We start from the raw sequence: 16,914 nt of genomic DNA on the forward strand, positions 1-16,914 counted from the left end.
GCAAAATTCACAGGAACTCAGTAATATGTCAATCTAAAAGCATAATGGGGAGTGTGTAGGGGTTTGAAAATCTATTTCTTAGGAGTGATTTATGAGGGTAGTTTATCTCCAGAATTACAGAAGAATTCAGAAGTCTAAACTTAGTGATCAATGCAGAATTAGATAGAAATAAGAAGAAACTAACCTATAGGCCTCAAACACTTAACAACAACCAAATACTTAATAGAATATAAACTAGTGGTTAGATTCTATATCAAGAATTTGATATCTTTCATGTACTGACATGATAAATTGTTATACTTTTATAAATACAGATCTCAAAATATCTCAATAGGCTAAACTGATAGTTAATTATCATCCCAAACTTGCCTAGATTGATGGATTCTTAATTGATTCTTAAAAATCAAACAAAAGTATTTTAATATCTCTCTACCAAAAAATCATCAGGTTATATGTAATGAGAAGCTTCAAAATATATAGACCTAATTGAGGAAATATAAATCATGAATGTACAGAATAAGGTAAATGCTGTTTTGTTTGCTACTGCAATTGTCCTAAGAATGCTTTCTATGCTAACAAAGAGATCCCAGAAATTTATCACAAAGATCATATAGTATGACCATGTGGAATTTATACTAGAAATAAAAGGCTGGTTCAGTTTTAGGAAAATTATCAGCATAAATGGCCACATCAATAACTAAAACAATTAAAATCATTTGATTTTTCTCAATAGATGCAAAAAAGCCTTTGACAAATTACAACATCCATTTCTATTAATAGGAATGAATGGAGCTTTTATTTATATAATAAGCAGTATATATCTAAAATCAAAAGGAAGCATCATCTATAATAGAGATAAATTCAAAACTTTCCCAGGAAGACCGGGGTGAAGCAGTCCATTATCACCACTCTTATTCAACATTGTACTAGAAATACTAACTAGAGCAATAAGATAAGAAAAAGAAATTGAAAAAATAAAAATAAGCAATGAGGAAATGAAAACTATCCATTTTTTGCAGAGGATATAATGGTATACTTAGAGAACCTTAAAGAATCAATTAAAAGCCAATTTGAAACAATTAACAGCTTTAACAAAGTTGCAAGAGGACGAGATTGGAAATTTCAATTAAAGAAATGAAGAAAATATAAACTACTTGGGAGTCTACCTGTCAAGATAAACCAAGGCTATCTGAACACCATTTTAAAACATTTTTTTTTCCACACAAATAAAGACAGATTTAAACAACTAAAGAAATATTCATTACTACTGCTTAAGCTGAGTCAATATAAAAATAACAATTCTATCTAAGTTAATTTGCTTATTCAGTGCCATTCTAATAAAACTATCAAAGAATTATTTCACAGAACTATAAAAATAACAAACCTCATTTGGAAGAACAAAATCTCAAGGGTGTCAATAAAATCATTTGGGTAAAAAAATATGAAGGAAGGCAGTCTAATAATACCAGATTTCAAAATATATTGAAAAGAGATAATCATCAAAAACAACCATGTATTGACTAAGATATAGAGAGGTGGATCAGTGGAAAAATTTAGGTATGCAATAGACAGTGAGAAATGATTATAGTGATCTAATTTTTGAAAAAGTCAAAGATCCAAGCTTTTTGAAAAAAAATTTCTGAGAAATGAGCACTCTATCAGAGAAACTTTGTACTATTACATTTCTTTTCAGTTTTTAGCTTCCTTACTAATTTTAGTTTTATTTGTGCAAAACCTTTTAAATTTCATGAAATCAAAATTATCTACTCTTACTTCTTTTTATCCTCTCTCATCTCTTGTTTGGTCATAAGTTTTTCCTTTATTTATAGCTCTGATGGGTAAAATTCCCCATGCTCCTCTAATTTATTATATCATTCTTTATGTCTAATTCATGTACCCATTTATCTTGTTTTACAGTGTGAAATGTTGATCTATCCTTAATTTCTGCCAAACTCGAGGAATAAAAGATCATGAATACAAAGTAGGAATGAAGAGGGCCTATTAGTACCACTCCTCAAACTTTAAAGCAGCAATTAAAACAAGTTGTGATACTGGATAAACAATAGGAAAAACCCATCAGTTGAACAGTTTTATAGAAGCAAACAAATACAGTTATATATTGTTTGTTAAGATAAGAACAGTAACTACTAGGATAAAGACAAAAACTACTGGAAAAATTTTAATATAATAAGAGAAATTAATTTTATACCAACCTCTTATATCATACAGCACATCAATATAAAAAAAGTCATATTAAAAAGGAAAGAGATAACTTTCACAACTATGGCTGAGGAAATTCTTCCCTAAATAAAGGATAGAGATTATCCTAAAAACTAAACTAATTTTAATTGAAAGAAACTGAAAAACTTTTGAACAAGAAAAATAAATGGAGACTCAGAACAATTAATTTAGAAAAACATCTTCCCAACAAACTTCTCTGACAAAGATTTGCTATTTAAGATACAGATCATTCTGTTATAATATATGTTTTAATATATATATATATAAAACATATGCTATAATAGGACATTATAGAATGTTATAATAGAACACATATGTCTCCCCCCCCCCAAAGGGTACTATACAAAGTCTTGCATCTTAGGTACTATACAAAGTCATGCATCCTAGGTGCAAAATGAGGTTGGGGTAGAAGTAATCAGAATTTTTTTAGTGACAAAATTTTAAGAAGCTACAAATCTAATGAAAGTAGTGACATAATTTCATACATGTTAAATGTTAAGAAATGGGTAACTACTATATTAAATATTAATCATCTATAGCCTTAGGCTGCATCTTAACCTGTGTCTAGAACTGTACAAGCAAGTTGGTCAGGTCTAACTTCCTGGTCTCTGGTCTGAGGTTATGGTAGAATGAACTTGTGCTAGATTTGGGGATGGTATGATCCAGTCCTCCTCTTCTCACAACTCCTACTGTACCAGAGGGGAAACAATCAGTATGGCTATTACCTTGAATAAGATCCAATGATTGTTTGTGGAAGTAATTTTCTGATACACATTTCCACAAGCAGCTTGTAAGTTATGGAATGGTACAGTGAAATTTCTGTTCTGCTCAAAAAGCTCCTTAATATATCAATCACATTGGTACAAATTTGCATTAACACATTATATTAGAACTAATTATATTTAAAAAAGTATACAAATAAACATTTATTTCTTCAAATATCTAATCATACATATATGTGTATATTTATATGCATGCAGACATAGACACAACATTTTTTCCACTTATTTCCTTTCTGTTTCTTAGTTTCATTTTAGGTCACCTCAAATTCTGATTCTTCAGAGACCATGGTGTTGTATGATTTTTAGCTTTATAGTATCAAGAGGAATATTAGATTTAAAAAGATGGACTTTTGAAAACTCAATTAGCTTGATATTACTGAGATCCTAATATACTTTTTAAATGGTTTTAGTCTTGCTCATCCCCTTTATTTCTTTCTGAACCCACTTAATTTTTTAATTATCTATAGTTCCTTACTTAGGAAAACATACACACAGACAGAGGTATCTATCTAACTCCAAGCAATCAACTAATAAACATTTATTAGGTCAACCACCCGGCTAAGCAATGGGAATGGAAAATGCACATTATATGTGGGGTTTTATATGTTTTTTATGCATTTTCCCTGCTACATATGACTACATTGATCTCTTTTGAGTAACTAAGGAGCTCATTAAGGAGGACCTCTACTTATCAGGGGCTCAGTGAGATAAACACAATTTTCATTTGATGGGTTATCATGTAAAACTGAGGTGTCAAGAGGGACCCCAATAATCCTGATTGTGACCCTAACCAGATTAAAATGTAATTGGGAAATATTTAACAAAATAAGTAAAACTTCAATCAAACAGATTACATCATATTTGAAACTAAGTCAATATGGAGCCTTTAGGGACTTTCATACATTTGTCTCATTGACATTAACCAGAATTAGGGGAAAAGGATCCTTACCAATGTTAAAATCATGAATAACTCTTGGCCCTACCTTTGTGTCTCTAATTTTAATAATCTGATCATTTTATTTAACACACAAAAGAAGCAAAACACTATACCCTTATTAAAAAAGTTGCTATATCTTTGTGAATGGAAGAGATTAGTATTTCACATGCTATATACGAAGACTCTGCAGCTATTTCTGTAGCTACAGCAACTGTTTCATGGATTTACTTCTGTGAGAAGCACAAGATACAGAGATCACTGTGGGAGAAAATCATGTGACTGAGTCTGGATGGTAGAGAAGAAAAAGAGAGCCATCTCTAAAGAGCGGGCATAGCCCAAAGTTCTTTAGTGACCTGAAAGTTTTTAAAAAATTAATTATTTATAATAAATATTTATAGATATACATACGGTAGTAAATTATATAGGTGATTAATAATATGCCACATTTATGCATTTATGACTTGCTAATTTAAAAAATTTTTCTTTACATACAAGCCTTGACTGAGAATTTCCACAGTATGCTACAAATTTCCCATTAATTATTGAGCGTTAACTCTCAAATAGCCAAAACCATGAATGTCAAACTTATGAATGTTGAGGTATGATTGTATACTATTTAGTGACTCCCATTTCTATTTGAGATTGAAGCCACTGATGTAAAGCTTGCTAGATTTGGAATCAGGTTAAAATCTTGACTCTGTCACTTTGTTCCCTGTGTGACCATGGAAATACCAATTGACTCCTCTAGGCTTTAATTTTTATATGTAAAATGAGGTGTTTGGATCATTTGACCTCTAAGGTTATTTTAATCTTGTATGTAGAATCCTCTTTGTGTTTTAGTGGTTTCAATCAAATCTGATCTGAGCCTCTAATTTGAGGTTTTATTGGCGAAGATACTAGAGTGTTTTGTCATTTTTGTCTCAAGATCATTTTGAATATGAAGAAACTGAACCAAAGAGGTTAAGAAACTTGCTCAAGATCACACAGCTAGTAATCATCTGAGGACTGATTTGAACTCACAAAGATGAGTCTTCTTGATTTCAGACCCAGCATTCCATCCACCACACCACTTAACTGGCCATTTTAATTGATCCTATAATCTCATAATTAGAAAGTGAAATAAGATTTAAACTCACCAGTACTACTTCCATAATACTATCCTGCCTCTTCTTGTCAGGCCTAAAGAAGATACTTTATGAATTGTGAAGCACTAAAGAAATAGGTGATACTGTTATTTTACCTTGCATCTCCTTCATTTGGTAGCAAGTCAAGTAAACAATCATTTATTAAGTACTTACTGCATGTGAGGCACTGTATTTAGTGAATAAAGGGGAAAATAGTTTCTGTCATCTACAAGTTTATTGTCTAATGGGGAAGGAAATATGCAAACAGCTATGATGTTTACAGATGGATTAAATCTGAAATAATCAGCTGAGGAAGGGCACTAACATTATGGCAGATTAGTAATGTCTTCTTATAGAAGAGACAATTTAAATTTGAAGCCAAAGAAAGCCTGGAAAAACAATATGTGAAGAAGAATAAAGAGGGGGTTTCAAGAATGGGAGATAGTAAAAATACCCAGAGACAGGAGATGGAGTATTGTGTACAAGGAGCATCAAGGAAGTCTATTAATGGATCTACAGAGTACAGGTTTGAGGGAACTGGAAAGGTAAGAGAGGGTCAGGTTATAAAAGATTTTAACTTCAAACTTTTCTATTTCATCCTAGAGGTGATAGGGAGCCACTGGAGATTATTGATGGGGGCGGGGGAAGTACTGACATGGTCAGACCTATGCAAAAAGAAGATCAATAGATGAGTAGAGGATGGATTGCGGTAGGGAAAGACTTGAGGCAGAAAAAGTACTGGACAAGTTATTATTGGAATAGTCCAAGTATGAGGTTATGAGGAACCTGACTAGCTTTCTATCAGAGGAAAGTAAGGGATATAAATACAAGACATCTTCTGAAGGTACAATGGGTATCAAAATATAAAATAAATGCAAGTTTACTGACATATAGAATAGCCAGAACTTGAACAGACTGGAAATGATGAGGAGAGAGAGAGACAGAGAAACAGATTCAGAGAGACAGACAAAGAGATAGAGGCCTAGAGACAGAGAGTAAAAATGGCACATAAGTTATGGGAGGCTGGTGGTTGCTTTGAATAGTAATAGAACCTGGTACACTAGTATACACAATCAGTGTTTGAAAACTGTTTAATGAATAACTATGTTAAGGTGGTTAGACACTGAAATAAGTAGTTAAAAGGTATGAAATGTTTTTTGCTTGAGGTCTTTAAAATCAGTACAAATTTACATCATTTATTCAACCATATATTTACTGAGTATCTACTGTGTGCCCTGGGAGGATAACTGATAACTATAATATATAAAACATCATTAGAAGGGTTTTTGACAAGTTATCTTCTTCATCCTTTACCCCAAAGTAGGGCTGTAGTATCTGAGAGAGGCCAAACCAATAAGGATCTTTCTTAATCTTTTAAGCATCTCTCAAAAGATGATTGCTCAATTTCACTCCATGACCCTTTAATTGTTTTGTGGAATCAAGAGGATGTGGTTCTGATATCTACCCCAGGTGACCTTGTCTGGGCTTCAGTTTTGTTATCAGTAAAATAGGTTTTATAAAATTTGTACCACCAGTATTAGAGGGCCGTTGTAATAAAAAAATATTATTAAACTGCAGATATGAAAATTGTTACTATCTTTCATCTTCAACTAGAATTTGAGACAGGTGAGCAGGACAGATGATATGAACTGGAAGAAAGGGGTAGCAGAGTTTAGTTCACCAAGAATACAGAAAAGAGTAATTTCAGGGTGCAAACCCAAGCTATTGTGGAACTGTATAGTATTGTGGAACTGTATTGTATTTTGGAACTGTGTAGGGTAAAGTTACCTTAAAAGAAATTCTCAGAGACTGGGTCCAAGCAAAAGAAAGTTTTTATTTACTCTCTTAAGAGAGGGCACATTCACAGAAACACACACAGTGGAAGCCAGAGAGCCACCCTGAAGTATGGTAAAGCAGATTTAAATAGCTCCTAACTGTTGTTCCCTGACACTCACCCCCTTCCACTTTAGCTCATTGACTGGTTTTTGGGGATACAATCTAATCACAGAAATCTACCTTAGCAACAGACACAAAGAAAGGAATATAATATTTTCACAATATGTTTCCCACCAGATGGTAAAGTGACTTAGAGGTCCTAATGATCTTCATAACTGTTCTAACTAAAAGTAGGATTCTCATGGTCAGTGCCTCTGTCAGCAATCCTTATTGCAAACAGAATGCCTTGGGTACCTTAAAATGCAAGATTTTTATTGACATAAATATTTCTTTAACCCTGAGAGGCCTTCACCAGAAATTATTCCATTAAGAACTATATTCAAAAAGTCACTGAACTATACATAACTTTTGACCCACCAATACATTTGTTAGGCTACTATCTCAGAGGTCAAAGAAAGAAAAAAAAGATCCATCTGTACAAAAATATTTATATTAGTGTCAAAGAAGTAGAAATCAAGAGGATGCTCATCCAATAGGGAATGGCTGAATAAATTATTCTATATGTGTATAATAGAATGCCATTTCCTGTAAGAAATTGTGAAATGGATGAGGTCTGAGAAACCTGGAAGACATTTTTGAATTGACAGTGAACCAAGAGAATAATTTATACAATAACTATAGCATTGTAAAGACAAGCAGGAAAATCTAAGCTGATATATTTATTTTATTTTCAATTTATAGAATAACAAGCATTTTCATAAAATAGTACAACAAAAAAATGAGTGTACCTGAAAGTGCAAATTCATTATGTACCACTTGATTTTACTTTTAAATATATAATTGAAATTATTACTTTTCAAAATATTACTTTTTTTCTTCCTTCCCTACCCCGTGACGAAGAGATGACTGCTATTAGACACAAAATGTGTGTGTGTGTGTGTGTAAAATCATTGTATATAAACTTCGATTTTCAGTTCCTTGTTTGTATGCACACAGTTGTCTTCCTTCATATGTTCTTTGATGTTCATTTGGGTATTTATAATAGTCAAAATTACTTAGTTACTCAAAGTTGTTCTTAAAACAATATTAGTACTACTGCATGAGATGTTCTCTTGGTACTGTTCATTATATTCTTCAAAATTTCATGCAAGTCTAACCATGTTTTTCTAAGCTCATGAAGCTCATGATATCTTATAGCACAGTAATATTCCATCACAATCATAAAGCACTTGTTCAGTCATTCCCCAATTGATAGGTATCCCTATAATTTCCCATTCTTTGCCACTATAAAGAGAGCTGCTATAAATATTTTAGAATATATAGATTTTTTTTCTCTAATCGTCTTTGGAAATAGATCCAGTAATAAAGTGGGAGTAGTAGAAGAAGTAGTATAGTAGTAGGAATGGGAGTAGTATTTGGAATTATGCCCAAAGGGTATTAAAAATGTACATACTGTCTAATCTGATATACTTGATTTAGAATTAAATATTAGTGATCTATATTTCTAGTCAAAAGTTATTCTATCAGTCTCTAATTGAGATCTGTAAGTTTGGAATGTTAACCTCTACCTCTCCATAAGGTCTGTGTCTTTAGATAAAAAGCCAAAGGCAGTTTTTGTTTCTGTAAAATAGTCCTTCTCTAATTTGTATTTGCAAGGGTGGCTTTCAAGATTGTGTAACAATCAGAGGAAAGGCCATCCTAAGAAGACCTTAAAACTGCTCTGGTTATCTAGAAAGGAGATGAATTTTTTTTTTCCTTTATAGTACTTTGGTAGAAAAGGAGACAATAAATCTGGGGCAAATCTGGATCTTTGTCAGTTCTGACATAGAACAGATCTTATTGGGGCAGCCAGGTGGCACATTGAATAGAGTACTAATCCTGGAGTCGGGAGGACATGAGATCAAATGTGGACTCAGATACTTAATAATGACCTAGTTGTGTGAACTTGGGCAAGTCACTTAACCCCATTGCTTTGCAAATACAAAACAAACAAAAAAGAATAGAGCTTATGGATGGGTTAGATAAACATAAAATAATCAATGACATCTTACTGTACAAATGTGTAACCTAATTGAATGCCTGCCAAAAGTTTTATGATTCTTTGTTAAAATTCTATAAATATTGATTATCCAGGTAGTTCAATGTTGGTATTCACAAGGATGCCATCCACCCAGGGGTTTTGGTAAAAAGCTAGAAAATTAAACTTCATTTTAAAACTAACTTTGTTGTTTCATTTTAGTTTAAGGAAATTATGGTTAATTATATTCTTTGATCCAGCAATACCACCATTGGGTCTGAATCCTGAAAAGATCATGAAAAAGGCTAAAAATTCTACATGTACAAAAATATTCACAGCAGCTCTGTTTATAGTGATCCATCAATTGGGGAATGGCTGAACAAATTGTGGTATATGTATGTGATGGAACATTATTGTTCTGAAAGAAATCATGAGGGACGGGATTTCAGAAAAGCCTGGAAAGACTTCCATGAATTGATGCTGAGTGAGATGAGCAGAACCAGAAGAACATTATACACATTAACAACAACGTGGGGCTAATGATCAACCTTGTTGGACTTACTTGCTCCATCAGTGTATAATCAGGGACAATTTTAAGGGATCTGTGATGGAGAATACTATCTGTATCCAGAGAAGGAACTGTATAATCTATCTATCTATCTATCTATCTATCTATCTATCTATCTATCTATCTATCTATCTATTCACTCACTCATTCATTCATTAATTCATCTATCTATCTATCTATCTATCTATCTATCTATCTATCTATCTATCTATCTAGATATCTAATCTATCTATTTATTTATTTGCAAGGCAAATGGTGTTAAGTGTCTTGCCCAAGGCCACACAGCTAGGTAATTATTAAGTGTCTGAGATCGGATTTGAACCAGGTACTCCTGACTCCAGGGCTGGTGCTTTATCCACTGTGCCACCTAGCTGCCCCTGGAATTGTATAGTTTAAATGAAGATCAAAGATTATTGTCTTTAATTTTTAAAAGTTGTCATATATTGCACAATTTTGCTATTTTAAATATTTTGCTCTTTCCTTTCTGCTTCTTCTCTCAACACATTCAATTTTGATCTATGCATATCATGGAAGTAAATGTAAAGATTATATCTTCTGTGGGGGGGGAGGGGGAGGGAACAGAGGGAGGGAGAGGGACTGGAAGGAGGGAGAAAAAAATGGCAAAATTTAAAATCTTGCAAAAAATGATTAGTAGAAACTACCATTGTATGTAATTGGAAAGCAAATAAAATATTTATATAATTATAAAATGAAAAGTGGGAGTAGGTGTAGGATTAGCTGGGTCAAAGGTATAGGAAGTTTAATAATTCTTTGGATATAGTTATAGATTACTCTCCAAAGTGGTAGGATCAGTTCACAATCACTAACAATGAATGTGTGCTAGTTTTTCCACATCCCCTCTAATATTTGTCACTTTTCCTTTCAATCATTTTAGTAAATCTGATAGGAATAAATATTTCACAGCTGTTTTAATTTGCATTTCACTAATCAATAAATGTATATAGCATTTTTTCTTATGACTATAAATTGTTTTGAATCCTTCACCTGAGAACTACCTGTTCATATCTTTTGACCATTTGTGAATTGGGAAATAACTCATATTCTTATATATTTGAAAGTTTTATACATTTTATATATGAGACTTTTATCTGAGATATTGTCTATAAATCAACAATTACCCCCACCTCCATTTTCTACTTTTCCTATGATCTTGACTAGTTTTGTTTTTTGTTCAAAACTTTTACTTTAATGTAATTGAAATTAGCCATTTTACATCTTATACTGCTCTCTATCTCTTCTTTATTTATAAATTGCCTATCCATAAGTCTGATAGGTACTATGTTCCATGTTCTTCAAATTTTCTTATAATATCTCTTTTTATATCTGGCTCATGCACCCATTTTGACCTTATTTTGGTAAATGGTGTAAGATATTGGTCTATATTTAATTTCTACCAGACTGCTTTTCAACTTTCCCAACAATTTTTTTTGGACCACATAATGAATTCTCATTCCCAAAATTAAAGTCTTTACACTTGTTAAACATAAAGTTACTCTAGTCATTTGGTGATGTAAATTGCATGTCTACTCTTTTGCACTGATCTACCTCTCTATTTCTTAGCCTATGACAGAAAGTTTTGATAATTACAGACATAATATAGTTTAAGATCTGGTACTGTTGATCCTCTTTCCTTTATAGTTTTTCCATTAATTCCTTTCTTATTCTTGACAATTTTTTGTTCCAATAAATTTATTTTTTTTAATTTACCAAAATAACATTTGGTAATTTAATTGGGATGACATTAAATGTGTAGATTAATTTACGTGAAATTGTCATTTTTATTATATTAGCCCTGCCTACCCATGGACAATGAATATTTTCCCATTATTTAAATCTGATTTTATTTGTCTAATTTTTAAAAATACTTTTGTTCATCTAAGTGTTGGGTTTGTTTTGATGGGTACTTTAATACTGTCTAATATATATATATATATATATATATATATATATATATATACATACATATATATTTGCAAGGCAAATGGGGTTAAGTGGCTGGCTCAAGGCCACACGGCTAGGTAATATTAAGTGTCTGAGGCCAGATGTGACTCAGGTACTCCTGACTTCAAGACCGGTGCTCTATCCACTATGCAACCTAGCCGCCCCTCTAATAATATTTTAAATGGAATATCTCTCACTATTTCTTCTTACAAAATTTTGTGATAATAGGAATGCCTTTGATTTATGTGGATTTGTTTTATATTTGCTACTTTGTTAAAATGATCAATTATTCAACTAACTTTTTAGTGATGTCTTTGAGATTTTCCAAATCCTAGGATCTACAAATTTGATTACCTCATTCCTATTCTGATTCTTCTGTTTCTTTTTCTTCTCTTATTGTTATTGCTAGAATTTCCAATACAATATTGGATAATATTAGTGACAATGGGCATTTTTGTTTCATATTTGATCTTACTGGAAAACTTCTAACTTTTCCCTATTATAAATAATACTTGCTAAGGGCTTTAAGTGAATAGTTTTAATGAATTTAAGGAAAAATTCGCTTATAGTTATATTTTCAAGTTTTTTAAAATAGAAATTAATGTACTTATCCAAAGCTTTTTCTTCATCTATTGACAGAATCATGTGATGTTTGTTACTTTTATATTTGACATAATGATATTAATTAATTTTAGTTTTCCTTATGTTAAACCATTCCAGAATTCCTGATATTAATCCCACTTGGTCGAAATACATAATCTTTTTAATACTGATAATACTTCTAGGAAAAACCAGGGGGGAGAGAGAGAGGCATTAAGGAGAAATAAGCGTAGGAGGAAATTAAAATCAAAACAAAGAATAACAAAACTATATATATTCTGCCACATTTAGTGACTAGTCACTTTTGTCTGAACTCTAGAGGCTCCCGTTCATTCTAAGAAGTCAATTTTCTGAATAAAATTCTTTCTTTGCATCCCAAACCGTCTCAAACTTCCACAGATCCTTTCTCTGAGACTGTATCAATGTTGGGGAAAGTTACACTTACCTTACTGCCATCCTGCGGATTCAGGTTATTATCAAAAGGTATGCCTCTATTTCTCACTTCTTTTGTAATCAGCGCAATAGCTTGATGAATGACGCAACTAAGAGAGGCTCCACTCCCGGCGGGAAACGCTATCTGTGACTGGGCGGGAAAAGGACACTCATTTATGAAGGAGAGGCGCTAGGCGGGTAGTGAGCAAAGAGGTGGCGGGGGCTGAGGAAGTCTGGAACTATGGATTGGGAAGACAACACATGGGAAGAGACCTGAGTGAGAAGAAGAGTCCCGGACGGAAGTGGGGGAAAGTTTGTGTGTTTATGTGTGTGTGTGTGCGTGTGCGTGTGTGTGTGTGTGTGTGTGTGTGTGTGTGTGTGTGTGTGTGTACATTCGCGCGCTCACACGTGGGTGAGTATTTTGGGGGGAGGGAATGGCAGGACAAACCTAGAGCACAGCGGAAAGTCTCAAGAAGAGAGAAATAGCTAAATTAGAAGAGGAAAGGACTGAGCGAGGTAGGGTCTGGGAATGGGGATCAAGGTTAGTATGGAATATAATTTAAAAAGAACGATACCTGAAACTGCTTCCCTTCAGCTTTTCATTCTTGTTCCAGTCAATAAGAACCTTTGGGCAGAGTTCCTAGAGGCTTTGGTACTTAGGGAGTGAGCAGGCTCAAAGATACAGCCCTTCACTTTCATTTTCGTTTCTTTTAGATTCGTTCTGTCCCTTTCCTTCTTGTAAGAGATTTGACTATAGTCTTATTCTCCCCACTGTAGTGTCTGAACTCTCCCTAGGCCTTGGCTAAGGTTTGAAGTCATAAAGAAGCTGCCACCAAGTTCAAGGCTCAGAGCTAAGTCAGTTGCCTATCCCTTCAGAAAATGTGGAGAGAGAGGAAACCTGATTGCTACACTTGCTCAGTGTGGGAGTGAGATTCCTGAATTGACCTGACTCCCATGTAGGATTCTGGATCAGAAGAGACTTTTGTGATAGAGGTTTCTTTTCCTTTAAAAGAAAGGCAAGGGGAGACTGGGTGGTGCAGTGGATAGAGCACCGGCCCAGAGTCAGGAGTACCTGAGTTCAAATGCTGCCTCAGATACTTAATAATTACCTAGCTGTGTGGCCTTGGGCAAGCCAATGAACCCCCCTGCCTTGCAAAAACCTAAAAAAATAATAAAATAAAATTAAAAAAGGTAAAAGGTATAATGAGAATCAGGGGCTAACGTGACTAGGGACTGACCACGGAATCACAGAATGGCAGAAGACCCTAGAAAAGCATCAGTTAATGCGACTTTGCTCAAAGTTACTTAGTAAATTAGTGACAGAATCAGAATTATGTCAATTTTCCTAATTCCTCAGTGCTGTGTTTTATTCTTTTTCTTATGTGCCTGACAGTTTTATATGTAATATTTATATATAAAAAAACTTTAAGTGTCTTTCTTCAATTTAAAAATCCAAATAGCTTTAACAAATACTCAATATTTGAAAAAAATTACAGATATACAAAGGCACCATATTAAATCTTCATTTTAACATAATATACTTGAAAACTATAAATTGGATAAAATAACAATAATAAGAATAGCAACATCATTCATTTAGCTCTATGTGATTTGTCTTTCAACAAATATTGGAAGTATGTGCTACTATTATTGTCTCCATTTTATAGATGAGAAAACTCAGGCAGAGAGAAGCTAAATGACTTGCCCAGATTCTATAGTTAAGTGTGTGAGGTCAAACTGGAACTTAGATCTTCCTTGCTCCAAGTCCAGTTCAGTTTGTAGCAGCTCTTTTCTTTTTTCTGAGCAATCACATAGGAATTTACTAGGGGCAACATGCCTTTGTAGTCAGGTAGGTTGAGTGGATGAGGAAGGAGAAGAGAACATTTCAAGCTTCATAGTGAGAATACACTAGAACAACTGAAGAGACTGAAAAAAAGTGACCTAGAGGATTGTAGAAGATGAATTTATTTAAGGGGAAAATGGGGAATGATTGTTTCTGTGATAGGGTATGTCCTTGAGCTTAGTTCTGCCATTCTGCAAGTGATGAGGAAGCAATGAGTTTTCAGCTTCTACACAGTCCAAGTGAACAGCTAGCCTCTCTAGGAAGCAGTCAAAAGGCCAGGATTAGGGGTTGTTGATTTACTGAGGAATACAATAAAAGTTTTCCAAATGATGTGATACCGATTACAAAACAATTGAGCAGTGGAAAAGATTCTGTGCAATGGTACAGAAGCAAAGGAACCTAGTAAACCTATTGTTCAGTAAATACAGAGACCACCCCAGCTACTGGGAAAAAGACTCATTGATTAAAACGTCCATGGAAAATTGAAAACAATATTTAAGATATTAGACTTGTTAGTTTCTTTATTTTATTTTTTTAGGTTTTTGCAAGGCATATGGGGTTAAGTGGCTTGCCCAAGGCCACACAGCTAGGTAATATCAAGTGTCTGAGGCCAGACTTGACTCAGGTACTCCTGACTTCAAGACCAGTGCTCTATCCACTTTACCACCTAGTCGCCCCTCTAATAATATTTGAAATGGAATATCTCTCACTATTTCTTCTTACAAGATTTTATGATAATAGGAATGCTGATGATTTATGTGGATTTATTTTATATCTGCTACTTTGTTAAAATGATCAATTATTCAACTAACTTTTTAGTGATGTCTTTGAGATTTTCCAAATAGATCTACAAATTTGATTACCTCAATTGGATAATATTAGTGACTGGAAAACTTCTAACTTTTCCCTATTATAAATAATACTTTCTAAGGGCTTTAAGTGAATACTTTTAATGAATTTAAGGAAAAATTCATTTATAGTTATATTTTTAAGTTTTTTAAAATAGAAATTAATGTACTTATCCAAAGCTTTTTCTTCATCTATCCACAGAATCATGTGATGTTTGTTACTTTTGTAATTGACATTCCCACTTGGTCGAAATATATAAACTTTTTAATACTGATAATACTTCTAGGAAAAACCGGGGGGGAGAGAGAGAGGCATTAAGGAGAAATAAGCGTAGGAGGAAATTAAAATCAAAACAAAGAATAACAAAACTATATATATTCTGCCACATTTAGTGACTAGTCACTTTTGTCTGAACTCTAGAGGCTCCCGTTCATTCTAAGAAGTCAATTTTCTGAATAAAATTCTTTCTTTGCATCCCAAACCGTCTCAAACTTCCACAGATCCTTTCTCTGAGACTGTATCAATGTTGGGGAAAGTTACACTTACCTTACTGCCATCCTGCGGATTCAGGTTATTATCAAAAGGTATGCCTCTATTTCTCACTTCTTTTGTAATCAGCGCAATAGCTTGATGAATGACGCAACTAAGAGAGGCTCCACTCCCGGCGGGAAACGCTATCTGTGACTGGGCGGGAAAAGGACACTCATTTATGAAGGAGAGGCGCTAGGCGGGTAGTGAGCAAAGAGGTGGCGGGGGCTGGAACTATGGATTGGGAAGACAACACATGGGAAGAGACCTGAGTGAGAAGAAGAGTCCCGGACGGAAGTGGGGGAAAGTGTTTTTGTGTGTGTGTGTGTGTGTGTGTGTGTGTGTGTGTGTGTGTGTGTGTACATTCGCGCGCTCACGCGTGGGTGAGTATTTTGGGGGGAGGGAATGGCAGGACAAACCTAGAGCACAGCGGAAAGTCTCAAGAAGAGAGAAATAGCTAAATTAGAAGAGGAAAGGACTGAGCGAGGTAGGGTCTGGGAATGGGGATCAAGGTTAGTATGGAATATAATTTAAAAAGAACGATACCTGAAACTGCTTCCCTTCAGCTTTTCATTCTTGTTCCAGTCAATAAGAACCTTTGGGCAGAGTTCCTAGAGGCTTTGGTACTTAGGGAATGAGCAGGCTCAAAGATACAGCCCTTCACTTTCATTTTCGTTTCTTTTAGATTCGTTCTGTCCCTTTCCTTCTTGTAAGAGATTTGACTATAGTCTTATTCTCCCCACTGTAGTGTCTGAACTCTCCCTAGGCCTTGGCTAAGGTTTGAAGTCATAAAGAAGCTGCCACCAAGTTCAAGGCTCAGAGCTAAGTCAGTTGCCTATCCCTTCAGAAAATGTGGAGAGAGAGGAAACCTGATTGCTACACTTGCTCAGTGTGGGAGTGAGATTCCTGAATTGACCTGACTCCCATGTAGGATTCTGGATCAGAAGAGACTTTTGTGATAGAGGTTTCTTTTCCTTTAAAAGAAAGGCAAGGGGAGACTGGGTGGTGCAGTGGATAGAGCACCGGCCCAGAGTCAGGAGTACCTGAGTTCAAATGCTGCCTCAGACACTTAATAATTACCTAGCTGTGTGGCCTTGGGCAAGCCAATTAACCCCCCTGCCTTGCAAAAACCTAT

The 16,914-nt window shown here is 34.2% G+C and overlaps 1 protein-coding gene across 3 annotated transcripts in view; it reads right to left on the reverse strand.

The window, feature by feature from the left end:
• The window catches only part of LOC141513383 (interferon-inducible protein AIM2-like), a 68,387-nt gene extending 51,698 nt beyond the window's left edge, over positions 1-16,689 (reverse strand). The window contains exons 1-3 of one of the 3 annotated variants that reach the window (XM_074223133.1): positions 16,326-16,689; positions 15,798-15,935; positions 12,573-12,710 (exon numbers count right to left, since the gene is read on the reverse strand). In XM_074223133.1, the coding sequence (XP_074079234.1) occupies positions 12,573-12,583 (11 nt within the window). In that variant the 5' untranslated portion in view covers positions 12,584-12,710; positions 15,798-15,935; positions 16,326-16,689. Of the gene's footprint in view, positions 1-12,572; positions 12,711-13,134; positions 13,481-15,797; positions 15,936-16,325 lie in introns of those variants that run through there. The other 2 variants (XM_074223130.1, XM_074223131.1) reach the window with 2 other exon arrangements.
• Positions 16,690-16,914: the final 225 nt, after the last annotated feature.

This window comes from Macrotis lagotis, chromosome 2, assembly GCF_037893015.1.
Source record: "Macrotis lagotis isolate mMagLag1 chromosome 2, bilby.v1.9.chrom.fasta, whole genome shotgun sequence".
Classification (NCBI taxonomy): domain Eukaryota; kingdom Metazoa; phylum Chordata; class Mammalia; order Peramelemorphia; family Peramelidae; genus Macrotis; species Macrotis lagotis.